Source organism: Strigops habroptila, chromosome 1 (genome assembly GCF_004027225.2).
Source record: "Strigops habroptila isolate Jane chromosome 1, bStrHab1.2.pri, whole genome shotgun sequence".
Taxonomy (NCBI): Eukaryota; Metazoa; Chordata; class Aves; order Psittaciformes; family Psittacidae; genus Strigops; species Strigops habroptila.
The window spans coordinates 146,063,648-146,079,976 of record NC_044277.2 but is presented as its reverse complement, the minus strand read 5'-3'; the positions used below and the strand labels follow the sequence as shown (position 1 = coordinate 146,079,976).

Here is a 16,329-nt window from a genome sequence, read left to right as displayed (position 1 = left end):
GGTTTGCACATAGCTCCACAAGTACTTGTTGGCACCAGTGGGGAAGGTGACCGATGGTGGCAAGCACTTCATAAGAGAGCTTCTCTAATGAAACCACTCCATCTTGGAACCATCACTTCATGCTCCCCTCTCATAAGGAAAGGTGTACTGGAAATCAAATCATAAATTCTATAATGTTATGCCTGTATTAATGACAGCACATGGGAACCTCAGGGAAGCAATGTATTCTTCCAAGGCTTTGTTAAAAAGGCATAAACGATATAAAAGTATCGCTAATCAATATTGCATCACTTTCTCCAGAGAAATACACTACATTTTATAAATCTGGAATCACAAAAAAGTTTCAATTTACCATATATGGACATATAAATATGTAAAAATTATTTGCAAGCAAGTATAGGAATGTAATTTATGCATATTGTTGCTACTCTTTCTTCCCCCACATTCCAGCTTTTATGTGATATGTCACTCCTCATGCATTTCAAAATGCTCATACATTTTGTAGGTAAAATATGCTAAATAACAAAGAAAGCTTGCAATTTAATGCAAAGATATTCCACCTTTTTCCAGCTTTTAAGAAAAAAATGGGATGATGGGAACCCCTCCACCCAAACGTGCAGGGGGAAAAAACCCCACATGTTTCAACACTGCATCTTTAAACCTGCACAATATACCGTCTCATTCATTCAGGGCTTTACACTCTCTTCAACCACAAGGAAAATCATTTTGCAACAAGGCAAAAGAACAGGAAGAGATTTGCAAGCCATGATCCACAGACTGCTGCAATGTGCAGGAATCAAAACTATTCTTTTCACACGTCACTTGTTTCTCTCACAGATGCAAACGTTTCTCTCACAAGTTCATTTGTGCTAGGTCCTAAAACGAGTTTTAAAAAAATTGCTTTCCTTTAGACAATGAAGAAATGTTTTGTTTGTAACACAGTGAAACAAATCAATGTTTGACTTTTTAAACCAGCGAGACCTCAAAAATACACTATATCTGACACTTAACATTAGAATCATATCTTGTATCCCATTATATCAAAAAAGAACAACATAGTCTAAGTACTTATGGCTATAGTCAGCATCTACCTCACTGTTGTGAGGTATTTTCTGGGAGGCTTGTTACAATGAAAGGACCCAGAACAAGAATAAAACTCTTTGTATAGCTGCACTATGAATCTTGCAAATATCAGTAGGTTTTGTTGGTTTTGGGTTTGTTTTTTTTTTTTTTTTTAAATCAAAGACTATTTTGCAGACTTTCCTAAATAACTAAACTCCATATTTCTTCAATAACTTCCTTAAGAAAGTCATTCTAAAACTGCTTCACTAAGCATGTTTTCTGTCTTAGAGATTTATTACCTGTCTCATTCCCAGTGGGCTCAATTCTCATATTTTTCATAATGTGAAAGTACACAGGCAAGAGTTTAGCCTGAAATGTACATTTGCTTCACAGTCAAGCTATTTGGGAAATTCTCCCTACCTGATATTTTTCCTTCTTCTAAATTCTTTGTTAGTCCAGACATTTAGGCATAATTCCTTGCTGCCAGCAAATGAAGTCGGTACACAAGTTTTTTCAGTAATGTCATCACCTGCACATAAAGGGATTGCCAGGTCGTCAAGGGGACTTGACACGTTAAAAGTCTAATGATAACTTTTCCAACATTTAACCCAAATGCTCTAGAACAAAGATTGGAAACTCCATAAAATCAGGCTAATAACAAAAATGGAATCTAAGAGGGGGTAATTACAAAAATCAAACCCAGACCTAATAGAATTCCTGGGGTTTTTTAAATTCTCTGCCTTCTCCAGAGAATCGCAGCTTTCAAAGCACAAATCTGATCACTACAGCCCACCACATTTCTAAAATAATTCATCAAAAAGAGCATCTGCAGAAGCCAGGACATCACCCTTTAGCTCTTGGCGATTGGATGAAGTAGAACATAGGAACAACTGATTAGGGTGCTAGTAGAAATGTTATAAGCTTTTCAAAGAAGCTAAATTTTTAAGTTGTTGCAGAGACCCTGAAAACTGCTGATGCAGCCTTCCAATCACCAGAGCAGGCTTTTTTTGATGAATTACTTATTCCCAGCAAAGCGTCTGGTAGATTTGACCAACAACCTTAAGACTTCACAGTAAGCAAAGAGGTCTTAAAACTGACACTCTTAGTTTTTAACAGAAAGATCCCTAGCTCTAGACAGACACGCAGACAGACAGACACACAAAGACAGGAAACAATCCCCTTCCTTTGTTGTTACAAAAACAAAAAGCAGAAGGAAGCAATGAGTCCAAAGCAGTGACCAGGCATTGTAGTGGTGGGATTTGGGTATGTCTCCAGGGAATGGCAACTGAAGCATCAGTTTTCTACATTCGGTGTCCAGGCTGGAGGCTACATAGTGAATGTGTAAATCAAGCTTCAAGACATCTCTTTGCAATGATCAAGTATCAAATATATTTTTATTGGTGACAATGCAAGTGCTGCATAAGCTGTCATGAAGAGCATTATCATAACCTGTAGTTTCACACTCTGACAAAGGTACACCTCGAATGCTTCCACAGTGGAAGTGTTATTCTTCCTTCTTTCTGCTATGACCCTGAAAACCTGAAGAGATATGTCAAGGTTTAGGCCTTTTTACATACCAGACATGGTTTTAAATGAAGCCTTGGACACGCACCACCTTGGAAAGAATACTGACTTGTTTAAGGGACTTGCCAAAAAATCACCAGCAACAAGAACTTAGGCAGTCTTTTAGCATAAACACTTTGTCTTCAACCTGCAGGTTATGAACACAGAACTGAAAGGATGCTGCTAGTGAGAGAACTGAGGTCCTTCAACAGATCATTAACACGACTCTGGACTTAGCCATTGGCTGAATCTGGCACTTAAGAACATACCAAAATGAACAACACTGTGAACCTGTCCTTCATAGCACTAGAATAAAAGAAGTCTCAGAGTTGGGGGTCACGAAACTGTGGACTCAAATCCGTAATGCCAGGCTCCACAGAGTAGTAGGCATGAAAATGTGGTCTGTGGACATTTTCAGTTCTACTTCCAACGATCTGCAAAAATGACTATGAAAGGCAAATCTACATAAACTATGGAATTAATCAAATATATGTGTATTTTAGAGGAGCCCGTATCTTCACTGGAAGACTCATACAAGTTTACAAAATTAGTGAGAAAAATGGCCTAAAACCACCGCAGCAGTACCTGAAGTCTTCTGGGGTGCTACTAGAAGTTTGTTCTCACTATGTCTGGACAATGTTTTCTTGTGGACTTAAAAACCAAAATCCTTTTAAAGTAGACAAACTAGACTGGCATTCAGTCACCCTGTCAGACTATTGAGAGTGTCAAGAACATCCATCAAGCCAGACGAATGGATTTGCCAGAAGGCAGCATACAGCTTCACTTCCCTGTCCTACAGGCCAAGGCTACACAGAACACTTCTTCAAATGAATCATCCAGGCAACTAAGGTACTTCTAAACAAAACCTACAGCTTCATAGAACATGCTGTGTTGAAGCTGGCTGGACAAGGCAGTAGCTATAACTCCAGAAACTTACTGTTCTTAAACATTATTCAGAAGTGAGAGCATCTTTCTTTGTATTTTCAAGCAAGGCCTGCCTTGCAAGGAGAAAGTGAAATTAACAAACCTAACTCCAAAATCTACAGCTACTAAAGAAACTAGGAACAGGAAAAGCTTCCCTCCTCCCCACCAGCTGAGAACAATTCCAGTTCCTCCTCAAACCGAAAGGCAACTAAGGGATAGCAAAAACCAGCAGCACTGTGGAGAGCCTTCAGTGTGAAGTACAAATACAGGCAGATTGCGTGTGTGCTAGATGAGGAGCTGCTAACACCAAACAAAGATGTCCAAACAAACACGCATGCACACTCACAGTGGAACATGCAAATGAACAGTTCAGTCAAAAGAGAAAATTAAGTTGGAATAGAGGGCATCACAGTGTTCATCTACAAGTCAAACCACTTCATATTTGACTGTTAGGTTCCCCTTTAATTTGACTCCATTCTCGGAGAAAGAATTGTCTCAAGTAGCACGTCAGAAGTTCTTTTATTCTTCACACTGCACAACTCTTAAACTCATTGCTAACCCTCTTGTTAAATCCTTCCCCCAAAAGAATGGGACAACACAAAAGTAATTCAATGGAAATGATATCACAATTTCTAAATTCAACTGTCTGAAACAATTCTTCTTCAAATCACCAATACAAGTAAAGTGGCTAGAAAATAACCCGAGAGAATAAAAGATAAAACTGTTCATGGCTATTCATTATTCCTGCTGGAAAATTAAACAAGTCTGATGAATAACCAGGTATTTTTATGGAGAAATATATTCCATTCTCCATGCACAAACTGAGAAAATGGTAGAAAACAATTTTTTGGTACTTTTTCTTGAGGACTATAAGAAGAGAAGCAATGTTACAGGCTGGTTCAAGCCAGGAAGTCTACACAAACTGCTAAATGCAAAAAGGGCAAGAAACCACCCCAAACAGCTGCATTCAGTTTCTTGAGGTCTAGTCTTCACTGCAAAATTACATCAACACGAACAAGTTGTTTTCATAAACTTTAGTGATATTACTACAATTTTTGCCTTCTTTCCTTCCTTCTGTATTGCATCTTATGGTGCTTTTAAGTTTCCCAACCTGCAAAAATTAAGAGATATACAAGTGCACTATAACTGTACTTACGGTGTAAGAAGCAATCGTATTTAAAACAGCGTCTACAGAAGAGGGTGTGAAAAGAGTGCAGGCTTTGCTCCCTCTGAACAGATTTAGCATTTGGTCCATCTATGTTTGGTGTGCATTCAGGAGGAAGAGCTCCAGGAAGCTGCTGCTCAGTGAGTTCTTTGTACCTTGAAAGAAAGAAATAGATGTTATTTATTCAGTATAATAAAAAAGAAGTCATTTTTGATTCCAGTACCACTCTGCAATTTCAGTGGCAAATTAAAAGAAATTTAAGAAGTATGTCCCAGCTAGAAAGGTCAATCTGTCAGTGACATGACAAGTTATTAATTCCACACTCATTAATACAAATATAAGATTGGTTAGGAAAGAATGCATTTACTTTCTGGACAATCATCTCCTCATATATATTACTCACTAACTCCAAGAAGATGATTTTTCTCTTTTTTTAACAAAAGGTTTTATTTACCACTTCAAAAAAATAATATAGATTATCAAACACATGCAAGCACCCACTTTTCAATAGTTTGAAAGCAAGGCTAAGAAACACCTCTGTGTTGTTTGACTTGCTGGGAACAGCCAATTCCTTTCAAGTATCACTTGCAAAGTTACACAATGGCCACAGAACCTAGTTGCAAGAGGGACCATTCCTAACCACCAAAGCTGTTAGCCAATTTTTAATGAAGTCCATTAAATATTGGTTAGTTTAATACAAATTGACCAATATTTAATGAAGTCAAGGAATCTTTGTTTCATAACGCAGCACAGCAACATATCTTAAGAAATACTTTCTTACTTCTCTTTCAATTCTTCTGCTGTACCCTTGTCTGGAAACATTGAGGAAATGGCTTCAAATATCTTGTCAGAAGGAAATCTCCGAGGTGGGTGGCTTTCCTTTTCTGTCAAAGAAGCAAACAAATTTGGAAAACAGAAAGATTATATTTCTGCTCCTTCGCTACCTCTAGGAGGTGTTCAGAGAAAGGGGAACTTCGCCAAAATCCTAATAAAAAAAAGAAGCAAAAGGTTTTTATTTCTAAATGACACACAAGTTAAACTGCATTAAGTGATCTTTCCAGCTGAAAGAACTCTTCACTAGTAAAACTTGGAGAAACCATTATTTCACCAGCAGATGGAGATGGCAATTCAGAACTCTGCCTGCTTTAGAATAATGATATTTCATTTTCTGAGGAGTACCAAAGCATTTCTTAGGTGGATACTCAACTCATTTTTGGTGCATTTGACTGTCTCAATATGCAGATAAACAAAAATTGGCAAAAGCACCTTTCATAGTATTCTCTGTACAACTCTTGAACTAAATGACAAAGGAAATGATGAAGAAAATGGTGCTACTTTAGACCTGAAAACTATCAAGTAGAGGGTTTGAATAAATTTATCGAGTGATTAAAGAAAAGTGTTTTTTGGTTTTAATTTGTAAAGTCTGCAGACAGACATACCCATCCTGTTACCTTCCCGATCTTTTTGCTTGTCATCTCTTTCATCAGGATTGTCATCTCCATCATCATCATCTTCATCATCACTATATTGACCAAGTGCATTGACCAGCTCAACAAATATTTCATCATTGATAAATCCACATTCTGAAATTCAGCAAAATTGGGAGTGAACAGAAAAGCACAAGGTGTATATGAAGTATTTTTAATCCTCCCTACACTTGAATTCAATTATGGAAAATGCTGTAATTGATGAAAAACAATTTTGTGGTTTTCCCCTCTTCGTTTCAGTGTATGAACTGAGAAGAGTTAAAAATACTCAGTATTTATTTCTTAGATTGACAGCTGGGAAGGGGAGAAGGAAACATGTTGAAATTTTTCTGTTCCCGACTCCCTGTGCTTCAGTAGGCATAAAGAAATCTCTTTTTCTTTCTTGGAAGGTAAAAGAATCACTTTCTAGCTAGACTGTTTCAGAGATGTTATGCCAGAATCCCAGTTCCAACATGGTTGGGTTAAGCCAGCCTGGAAATACATGCTAACAGTTTATGAAGCTATCCTTAGACAGCTAGGGAATCCCCAGAGATATTTTTGATTGGTAGTTCCATTGCATTCACTTCCCCACTATACACCCCACTGGCAAGGTGATAAAAAAAGAACATAGTTATATACAAAAAATTCAAGAGAAAACTGAAAGATATAATGCTTCATGTCTGCTTATTAGCTTATATTCTGCTGTGAGATTCAGAGGGCAGCAGAGATAGACAATAAGGCATTTCTGCAGAGAGGAAAATCATAGTTAGTGTTGACAGACTGCTGTTATTTCCAAAAAAATAACTGGGAACTGTGTGGGAAATGTAGTGCTTGTCACCATCCTTTTGAACCTGGGCTGGGGCTGGATGTCAAACTATACCTTGAAGGGAACTAATAGTTTTATTCCTATGTAGACAATGAAAACAAGCAGGTACTTAACTCGGAGGTTTTAAACAGAACTCCAAATATACATGCACAGGTTAGTACAAATTTCTCTCCCAAAAGTGCAATTACAGAGCTAATTTACAATTCTGACTCCTACATGGGAATGCCTTTGGATTAGATACCCACAGCATTTACATTTAATGACAGTCACACAAGAATAGTAGTTATTGGAAGACTAAGACAAAAGTCTTTCTACTTTCTATATATAGTTTTGAAGGACCCATAACAACAGTAATTGCCATCATTAACATGGGACTCAAAGGCAGTGAAACAAAATCAATTTTAAAGCTAGACTCAATAATAAATCAATAATAGAAGACATTTACTAGTCATGTCACCATTTTGACATAACCAGTTCTCTGACAGGGATGTCAGCAATCAGTAAATCTGTAAAAATATCCAAAAGCAAAACCCCATGAAACATTTCATGTTCCTCATGAAATATAAAGGCACCAGCTATCCTGAGCACATTAACAAGACTGCTATAGGACTGAGTAGCATTTATTATTGAACTTCAGGCTTAACCGTTCATGAGTGGCACACCATATACTCAAAACTGTAGTTCTCTTTCTCAGTTTCTCCAGCATTAATAGGAATATAATCAATCTTAAGAAACAATACCCCATTTCGGGGCGGGGGGGGGAAGTGTTCGGCAATGTTTCTGTGAAGAGGGAAACAGTAGTCGGAGAAACCTTTACAACTGTGAAGTTCAGGTTTGTGTAAGCTAGTTCTGAGCAGGCACATAGAGCAAGTGAAAGGTTGCTACTTCACTGAAACTTCAGCAAACTAATAGGCAGATGAAATCACATATAGTCCAGCTCCCACACAGAATAAGAGGTAAACAACACCTAGGAATATATACATATATATAGCATACCAACAGAAGGATACAAATCTGCTCTATAAACTGACTTATAGAAAAGAGGTTTTTAAATAGCTGGTAATTTCCCTAAGGGAGGAAAAAAAAAAAGCAAAACCCAAAAATACAAAACCCGCAAGAGATTATTCTATCAAATCACATTTGCAAATATCACTATCAGAGTTTTGCATAATTCTCCTGCCACTTTCTGCTAGGCAGGATACACATAGAGAAATTATGCTATTATATTCTAAAGGTCTGAGCACAAAACTGAAAACCAAGAACTTCTCCAAGTTGCACCTAGGCATTATGATCACAAAATGGTTTGAGGGTTGGAAGGGACCTTAAAGCTCATCTAGTTCCAACCCCCTGCCATGGGCAGAGACACCTTCCACTGGACCAGGTTGCTCCTAGCCCCGTCCAACCTGGCCTTGGACACTGCCAGGGCTGATGAACCACTGTATGGTTTAAGGAAAATGTTGAAGTGTTTAATTTCTCTGTACTGCTACTATAACACTTCACAGCCTTATAGAAATGCAAAGCAATTTATTTAAATAAGGAAGTCTTATATCCAATGTTTATGCAACGCAGGGATTCTAGAGATACCACTGTAATAATAAAGCATCAGGCCCTAACAAGCAACACCAACAGCAATTATTTATGTAGGAAGAAGTGATTAGTATACCTGAGTGTTTGGGCTCACCTCTGTCTCCATGCACTTTCCCATCATAGTTCTTGATCAGTTCTTCAATAAAGGTACCATCCTGGTCAAGCACTTCATCCCCCATATACGGAATGTTATGTAAAACAGTTTCATCCTCTACCTAGTAGTAATAGTTATAATCAAACTATTTTAAATTGCATTTTCAATTGAGCATTTCTGTATTGCTATTTTCACAGTTAACTAACTGGCTTCACTGCTTTAGCAAATTTACCATTAACTAGATAAATAAACCAAAACCTTCATCTTTGTTCAACAATTTTACACACTAGCGGTGACTAGCTCAAGATACCGACACTAGCACCTAACACTCAGGTTAGCAGGGTGCTTCCACAAAGCTTCAGCTACTGAACCACAGTAAGCTGCTTAGCTTTGGGAAGCCTGCATTTGATAAGTTCATTCTCCCTACCCTGGTTCTCTTCCACAATAATGTGCAATGGAAATCTCCCCTTCATTGCTTTGCCAGAGATAAGAAAATATGATACGAAAAGGCTCTAAATTCAAATTGTCTAAACAGCAAGCACAAAAACATGCCTCACAATTTAATCTGAACTCCACTGTAATTTTTTTTGTGTCTGTATATAGACTAAAAGAATTAATACTCTCATGTTTTATCATTAGAATTTATGGCCCCTGATTCTCAGTTGTACCTTCCAATACTGCAGAACCACCTTCTATTGTTAAGAAAATAAATATAAATGTTCCTGCTGATCATGATTCTAAAGTAGTACAAAATATCCAAACACTGATGGATTGAAAGCAAGTAGAAAAATGCGTGGAAGAACTCTGTACATATGCTGATAAAACAGGTTATTTAAATCACTTTGCTATTATCATAATAACCTGTCAGCAAAGGTGATCATATATAAAATGCTGTGACAAAGATCTGTAATAAGCTAAGCTTTTCAAACAAGTCAAATACCTACATCAGAAATCTAACATTCTGGCTTCTGCACACAGTGAAGCTCATCCGAAGAAAAGGCTATACTCAGTTGCTATGTAAGAATGACCATTATGTGGGGAGCCTATTTCAGGATTAAGTTCTCTTTATTCCACAAGAATTACTGTTCTGCTGCAGGTACATTGGTTGATTGTCTTGCATAAACACATTCATTTTGTTCAGAAAACATTTCTCATTACACTAATTGTATACTTTCAAATACATTTGTTAAATGCCACACAAGAATTGGTCAACTGAATTCAATAAACTTCGGGTGTTTCTACAGCAAGGTTTGAGAGATACTTCAGTTCACTGAGAACTGAATTTGCAATCAAAGTTACTTGGTTGTGTTATTATTTTATTTGGGGGGCCCTATTTCTGATTATTACTGCCTATTACCAATACAAAAGAGAAGGAGCTTAACTGGCAACAGATTTTTGCTGCTTTATTTCCAAAATTAACCCTTCCCTTTCCTCCATACATTTCTCCTCCCAGAACTTTATAAACTTACCATAAAATTCTGTTGAAGGGGAGACCAGGAATACATTATAGGCACAGAAGCAACAGCATTGAGAGTCTTCAGTGGGATGACTTGTTTTGGAAAATCTATATCGCTGGTAACAGAGCACTGAAAAAAAGAGGGTGAAGTCACACTTACATAGCAACAACAGAAACTAAAAGAAACAAAAAAATATCACAGAACACCACTCTATAATGTACAAAATTCAAAGTGTTTGTCAAAATGAGCCATATCAGCCTTTGAAAAATGCATCGGAGTTTTAGGGTATAATAGTAAGAATAGGTTTAGCAGGAAAAGAGACACAGGAATTATTTCTGTGTCAGTAACTTTGCTAATAGATCATTATTTTTTTTCCCCCACTTAGTAATAAGTGGCTGTGATAGTATTTTACTCAGAGCATTCAACCTGCAACACAAATTATCTTTGGTATCTCAAAACAGATTTAGCACCTGTTGCTGCTAATACTCTCACTGATGTTAGAGTATTTACTCAAGCCATCAGAGAGGCAACTGAATTCCCCTGGCTCCAGAATAATACACTGCAGAAATCATTTATTATTTATGGGTTTAAAAAATTTAAATTTTATGTTAATGCCAGCAAGACATCTTATGGAATTACATTCTCCATATGTCTTAACTCCTGCCCTGTTTCCCCCATTATGCCTGTTTATCTTTACGCTATCCTCAAGCCTTTGATTATGCTCACTGTTTACAAAGGAAAAACAAAAACTAACTCTTAATATGCAACTCTGGATATATCAATGATTTTTTCAGCTCTAGGACTTGATTTTTATTTAGATTCAGAGGTTCTGTAGCCTCCGAAAGATAAACATGCCACAGAAATACAGACAGCTTCTAGGTTACTCTTGCATCTATTCAACAGGTAACAGATACAGACCAACTTTTCTCAAGCACTTGGACAGCAGTATGAAGAAGTCTGGAAGAAAAGTTACAAACAAAAGCAGACAGGAACATACAAAGCTAGGGAAAGCACAACAAAGAGGATTTGGAGGTAGGTAAAACAAAGTTTAGAACAGCTATCATAGCTACCTGAAAGGAAAAAAGGAAGTGGAGACAAAAGATCTTTCTCCTTTCCAGAAGGGAAAGATGAACAGAGCTTCACATTTCTAAAGAAATACACAAAGTAATGTAACAAACAGTATACAGAGACAGTACCCCGGCAGAATGACACAAGCCAGACTTATTTCTTTTCTTGTTTAATCTGCAGCACATGAAATTAGATTTCTGCTGTGTATACCAAAACTCAAGATACTGTCCTATGCTAGTGCTTTATTTCCATTTCAGGTTAATGTTTAATTTTCTAGCTAGCAGCCATGTAGCATATTTTTCATGTATTTTTAGAAGAAAAATACAAACTAAAACAATTATTACTCTTATCTTTGGAACTAGAAGTCTCAGGCTGACGAATGAACTATGTCAAAATGACTAAGTGTTTGGTACCAAGTCTTAGTTACATTGCCCCATTGTTTTGGGATGGAACTCAGCTTAATGTTTATCAGGATAGCACAGGACATATGTTATGGCCTCCGGCTGATGCTGACTGGACTATCAATTGGCAAAAACCTATGTCACCAGTGATGCCCTGCAGTCTTCACCAAACACATGAAGGCTCTCACACAACCTTTGTATCAGGTCACTAAACTTCTAGCCAGTGGCCTCTGCAACTCTGAAGAAATTTAGCATATTAAGAAAAAATAAAATACGAGATTTTTAAAGGAATTTTTTAAACTCCCCCACCCTTTTTTTTTTTCACTTCTCTCACTATAAATGATGGCAATCCTAAATCAAGCAGTGGAGTTCTGATTCATGAGACAGAGCCTGGATTTGAATGCAGTAATTAGCGTGCTCTAGCAATCCAGGCAGGAAATCAATTCAGGCAGGAAATTAACATAAAATAATAGTGAATCAAGCTAAACAACAAAAAAAGAAGAAGAAAATAAAGAGGAATGGTAAGGAATTATCATCTTCTAACAAAAAAAAAAAAGTGAAAACTGGATATGTACCTGTATCAGACATTCTGATCCTACAGTGCCATATAATAGGTATAGAGCTGTACATTAGTAATTGCATATTCAACCATGTTTAAAGGAAAACACTCCAGCAAAGGTCATTGCCTGTTTGCATTTGAGATCATGCATGCACACAAATGCACCTCTGTGACACACACCCCTCAGTTCCCCAATAAAACTTTAGGAAAATCTGACAAACTTCCTTGAGGAGAAAGTGTTTTCGTTTAGGTTTGTGGGGTTTTTTCACCCTGTTCACAGTAAAGTCTTTTCATTCTCATCCTAATGAAAAAAGTTAGCTTTTCAGATTATTACACATGAAACACCAAACCAGTTTAATTTGGAGAAGCACCTAAAGAGCAACTGAGAAAGAAGAGAAATTAAGCTGGGCTGAACACAGAAAGTTCGAGCACACTTAAACCACTGCTCGAGCTACCAACATGAAAGCCAGTTTATATGCTCAAACTGCATCACGATCATGGAAGTGGATTTCACAAATCTAGTGTCCAGTCTGCTTGTGCAACAAAAGGATGCATCAACTCAACTAACTCCTTTCAGAACCTCAGTGGTTAAATTACTTTAATAGAAAGAAGATTTTGTCAAGTGGGTATGTTCACAGCTTTCATGTGCTTCGGCTCGCTAAGAACCAAACTAACTACTCATATGTTCTACTGGGGGTCAACTCCAATAAGAGCAAGATTAAACTCCCAGTATCAGTGACACAGTTAATCAGTTTGATTAAAGGATGCTGCAGTAAGATCTGAGTGTTACCAGAAATAAAGAAGTTTGACTTGTGTGTGTTGTTCCAAACTAGGTAGCCTGCTACATGTTTATTGCTTTCCAGAAGTCATATGATCGAAGTAGTAAATAACAAATAAATTCTTTAAGAGACTCATACAAAAAATACTTAGCTGCCAAGTCATGTCATGCTGGAAAAAAATAATAAAGAACAGGCAACTTTCCAGTAATAAACCAAAAATGTGTTAACAACCTTGTAAGTGGGATTACCACAACACATGTTAACCAACCTCCCTGGTCCCGCGCAATGAGCTCACAGAAGTCATGATGTGAACAGGCTGTATCCTACGTTGTTTCCACTCTTGATTTAAGATTTCTGTTCTTTCCAGTATCTTCTGACGATTAGAATTAAACATACTCTAAAAATTAATCACAATTGTAAACGTTACAAATAAATCAAAGACTCTAAATTCAGCTGCTAGCATCTTAAGGCATTATTACATTTACTAAAACAATAGAACTAGATAGGATGTAAAAAGTGGCCAAAGCTCAAAACATCCAAATTTTGTTGAAATGTCACTACCCCTTTCTTTGACTCAACCCATGTTTTCATGTTAGAGACTTAGAGGTTTAGCATGGAATTAAATTCTAAATGGAATTGGAAAGAATACATGGCTAAAGAAGTTGCCGTACTTGCTCTCCACCATCTTTTCTGACACTTAGCATGCCTGATTCAATCACATATAAATGTATCATATCTGCTTATAAGATCAGAGTTAAAAGAAGTTTTCAGTATGTTAACAAAGTATTTAACGCAACTGTTAGTGCAGGTCTTAACTGCAGGACAACTCATACTTCAGAAGATCAGGTTTTGTATCATTTTTTAAGCAACAGAACCAAAAGGAGCCAATACCTTTACTTCATCTGCACGCCGGAACCGCTTGAGCTGCCTCAGTCTCATATATTCTGATTTCACACGTTTTCGCCAACAAATTGGTCCCTTCTCAGATTTTTTTCCGGTTTGACCCATGATTATCCTACAAGAGACAATGTGATGTTAATCTTACCAGCTCTGACACCACTACTTACAGAGCAGGTTAGAGTTAAGTTAGGTAGGATAGAGACATTCCTGTAAGACCTTTCATACCGAACTCCTTTGATTCCTTTCAATCAGACACTTGCAATCCCATTCCAATCCAAAGAAGATAAAATAACAATTAAAAAATATATACTTAAGTGACAGACACTAGAATTTTAATTACAAATCAGTGGGACCCTTCACATTTGCTTTAAGCACTTCTAATGCCTCTATACAGAAAGAGGCCTAATGGATTTAAAAGAGAACCTTCATCAGGAACTGTAGCGATTAGATAAGGGGTGATGGGTTTAAACTAAAACAGGGGAAGTTCAGGTTAGATATAAGGAAGAAGTTCTTTACTGTGAGGGTGCTGAGGCGCTGGCACAGGGTGCCCAGAGAAGTGGTAAGTGCCCCATCCCTGGCAGTGTTCAAGGCCAGGCTGGACAGAGCCTTGGGTGACATGGTCTAGGGTGAGGGGTCCCTGCTGATGGCAGGGGGTTGGAACTGGATGATCTTAAGGTCCTTTCCAACCCAAGCCAGTCTATGCTTCTATACACCTAGACTACCTCTGCAAAGATACACACTGGAATCCTTGCAGTCTCATAAATCAACCTCTGTACAGTTATGTCTATGGCAGACAAACCCTTCCCTCCTCACAGAAGGGGTTTTCTTCAGTAAGATACCAACTCCTCGAACACACTTCTGGAATTGATTTCAAGTGCAGAGAGGTACCCCAAAGTCCAGTCCTCCGACCCAACCACTGAAGTGTCAAAAAGCTCTAGAAATTCGGACAAAAAGAGTTTTGAAACAGCCAGAATGAGATGACTTGCTCTTTTTCCAGGTATCCTACAAAACCCCAAACTGTGCAGCTGACTGCAAACAAGACACTGATTCCAACTTTTACCAATCCCCTTCCTAGTACTAAGTGCTTCATTTTGATATTAAAGGACTGTTGGCACCGTGGTTATATTTTTACGTTATAATCCAAACGCATTGCTGGAATATGCCAATCTGCTCAGCATTTTTCAAACTCCAGGACCGTATGCTGCGACTATGCTGGCAGCGACTATTTTGACAGCATGCTGAAACAAAACCACAACATCCAAGCCTGGCTTCCTCTCAAGAGTTGTACTGTAACAATCCACAGTATTTCACTGAATAGCTCAAAATAGCATTCACGATAGCCATTGTGGACTGAAAGGCTGAAATGCTGAGTTGCCCAAGGTTAATACATTCTCAAACAAGCACGATCGATTTGGGCACAGAAGCATACAATCAACGAGGTTGGAAAAGACTTTTAAGATCATTAAATCCAACTGTTGCCCCACAACCGCAGACTCCACCACTAAACCATGTCACTGAGGGCCTTGTCTACATGGTTTTTGAATACTTCCAGGGATGATGATTCCAGCACTGCCCTGGGAAGCCTATTCCAATGCCTGACCACCCTTTCGGTGAGGAAGTTTTCCTAATATCCAATCTAAACCTCCCCTGGCACAACTTGAGGCTGTCCGCTCTTCTCCTATCACTTGTTACTTGGGAGAAGAGACCAGCCACCTCCTGGCTCCATCCTCTTTTCAGATAGTTGTAGAGAGTGATAAGGTGCCCTCTGAGCCTTCTCTTCTCCAGACTAAACCCCCAGGTCCCTCAGCCGTTCCTCATCACACTTGTGCTCCAGGCCCTGCACCAGCTCCGTTGCCCTTCTCTGGCTCCACTCCAGCACCTCAATGTCTCTCTTGCAGTGAGGGGCCCAGAACTGAACACAGGATTCGAGGCGCGGCCTCACCAGTGCCCAGTACAGAGGGATGATCGCTTCCCTGGCCCTGCTGGCCACACTAGTGCTGATACAGGCCAGGATGCCATTGGCCTTCATGGCTGCCTGGGCACAAGCTGCTCATGTTCAGCCAGCCGTTGACCAGCACGCCCAGTTCCTTTTCTGCCAAGCAGCTTTCCAGCCATTCTTCCCCAAGCCTGGAGCATTGCATGAGGCTGTTGTGGCCCAAATGCAGGACCCAGCGCTTGCCTTGTTGAACCTCATACAATTGCCACAGCCCATCAATCCAGCCTGTCCAGATCCCTCAAACAATGCCAGCCCTTCTAATTATCAAGGTAGGTAAAGATCAACTAAGGCATCTTCTTTGGGCTGGAGTCAAATGCCCAGTGCTTCCTCCCCTGCCCCACACCACAGCTCCCCAGTAGCCATGTGTACAGCTTTATCCAAGTTGCTGAAAGCTCTTTGCTGCTGTAGGTAGAGCTCTATTTTCAGCAGGTTTGTACAGGCCAAATTTGAGTTCTATCAGACTTTATGATGATGCAGGGGCA

The 16,329-nt window shown here is 38.6% G+C and overlaps 1 protein-coding gene across 11 annotated transcripts in view; it reads right to left on the bottom strand.

The window, feature by feature from the left end:
* The window catches only part of EZH2 (enhancer of zeste 2 polycomb repressive complex 2 subunit), a 53,110-nt gene that overhangs the window by 15,711 nt on the left and 21,070 nt on the right, over positions 1-16,329 (bottom strand). For 3 of the 11 annotated variants that reach the window (XM_030508501.1, XM_030508550.1, XM_030508536.1), the window contains exons 2-8: positions 13,843-13,966; positions 13,220-13,348; positions 10,157-10,273; positions 8,670-8,808; positions 6,154-6,297; positions 5,496-5,598; positions 4,706-4,869 (exon numbers count right to left, since the gene is read on the bottom strand). In XM_030508501.1, coding sequence (XP_030364361.1) covers positions 4,706-4,869; positions 5,496-5,598; positions 6,154-6,297; positions 8,670-8,808; positions 10,157-10,273; positions 13,220-13,348; positions 13,843-13,959 — 913 coding nt within the window. In that variant the 5' untranslated portion in view covers positions 13,960-13,966. The remainder of the gene's footprint in view (positions 1-4,705; positions 4,870-5,495; positions 5,599-6,153; positions 6,298-8,669; positions 8,809-10,156; positions 10,274-13,219; positions 13,349-13,842; positions 13,967-16,329) is intronic. The other 8 variants (XM_030508517.1, XM_032920343.1, XM_030508567.1 and 5 more) reach the window with 5 other exon arrangements.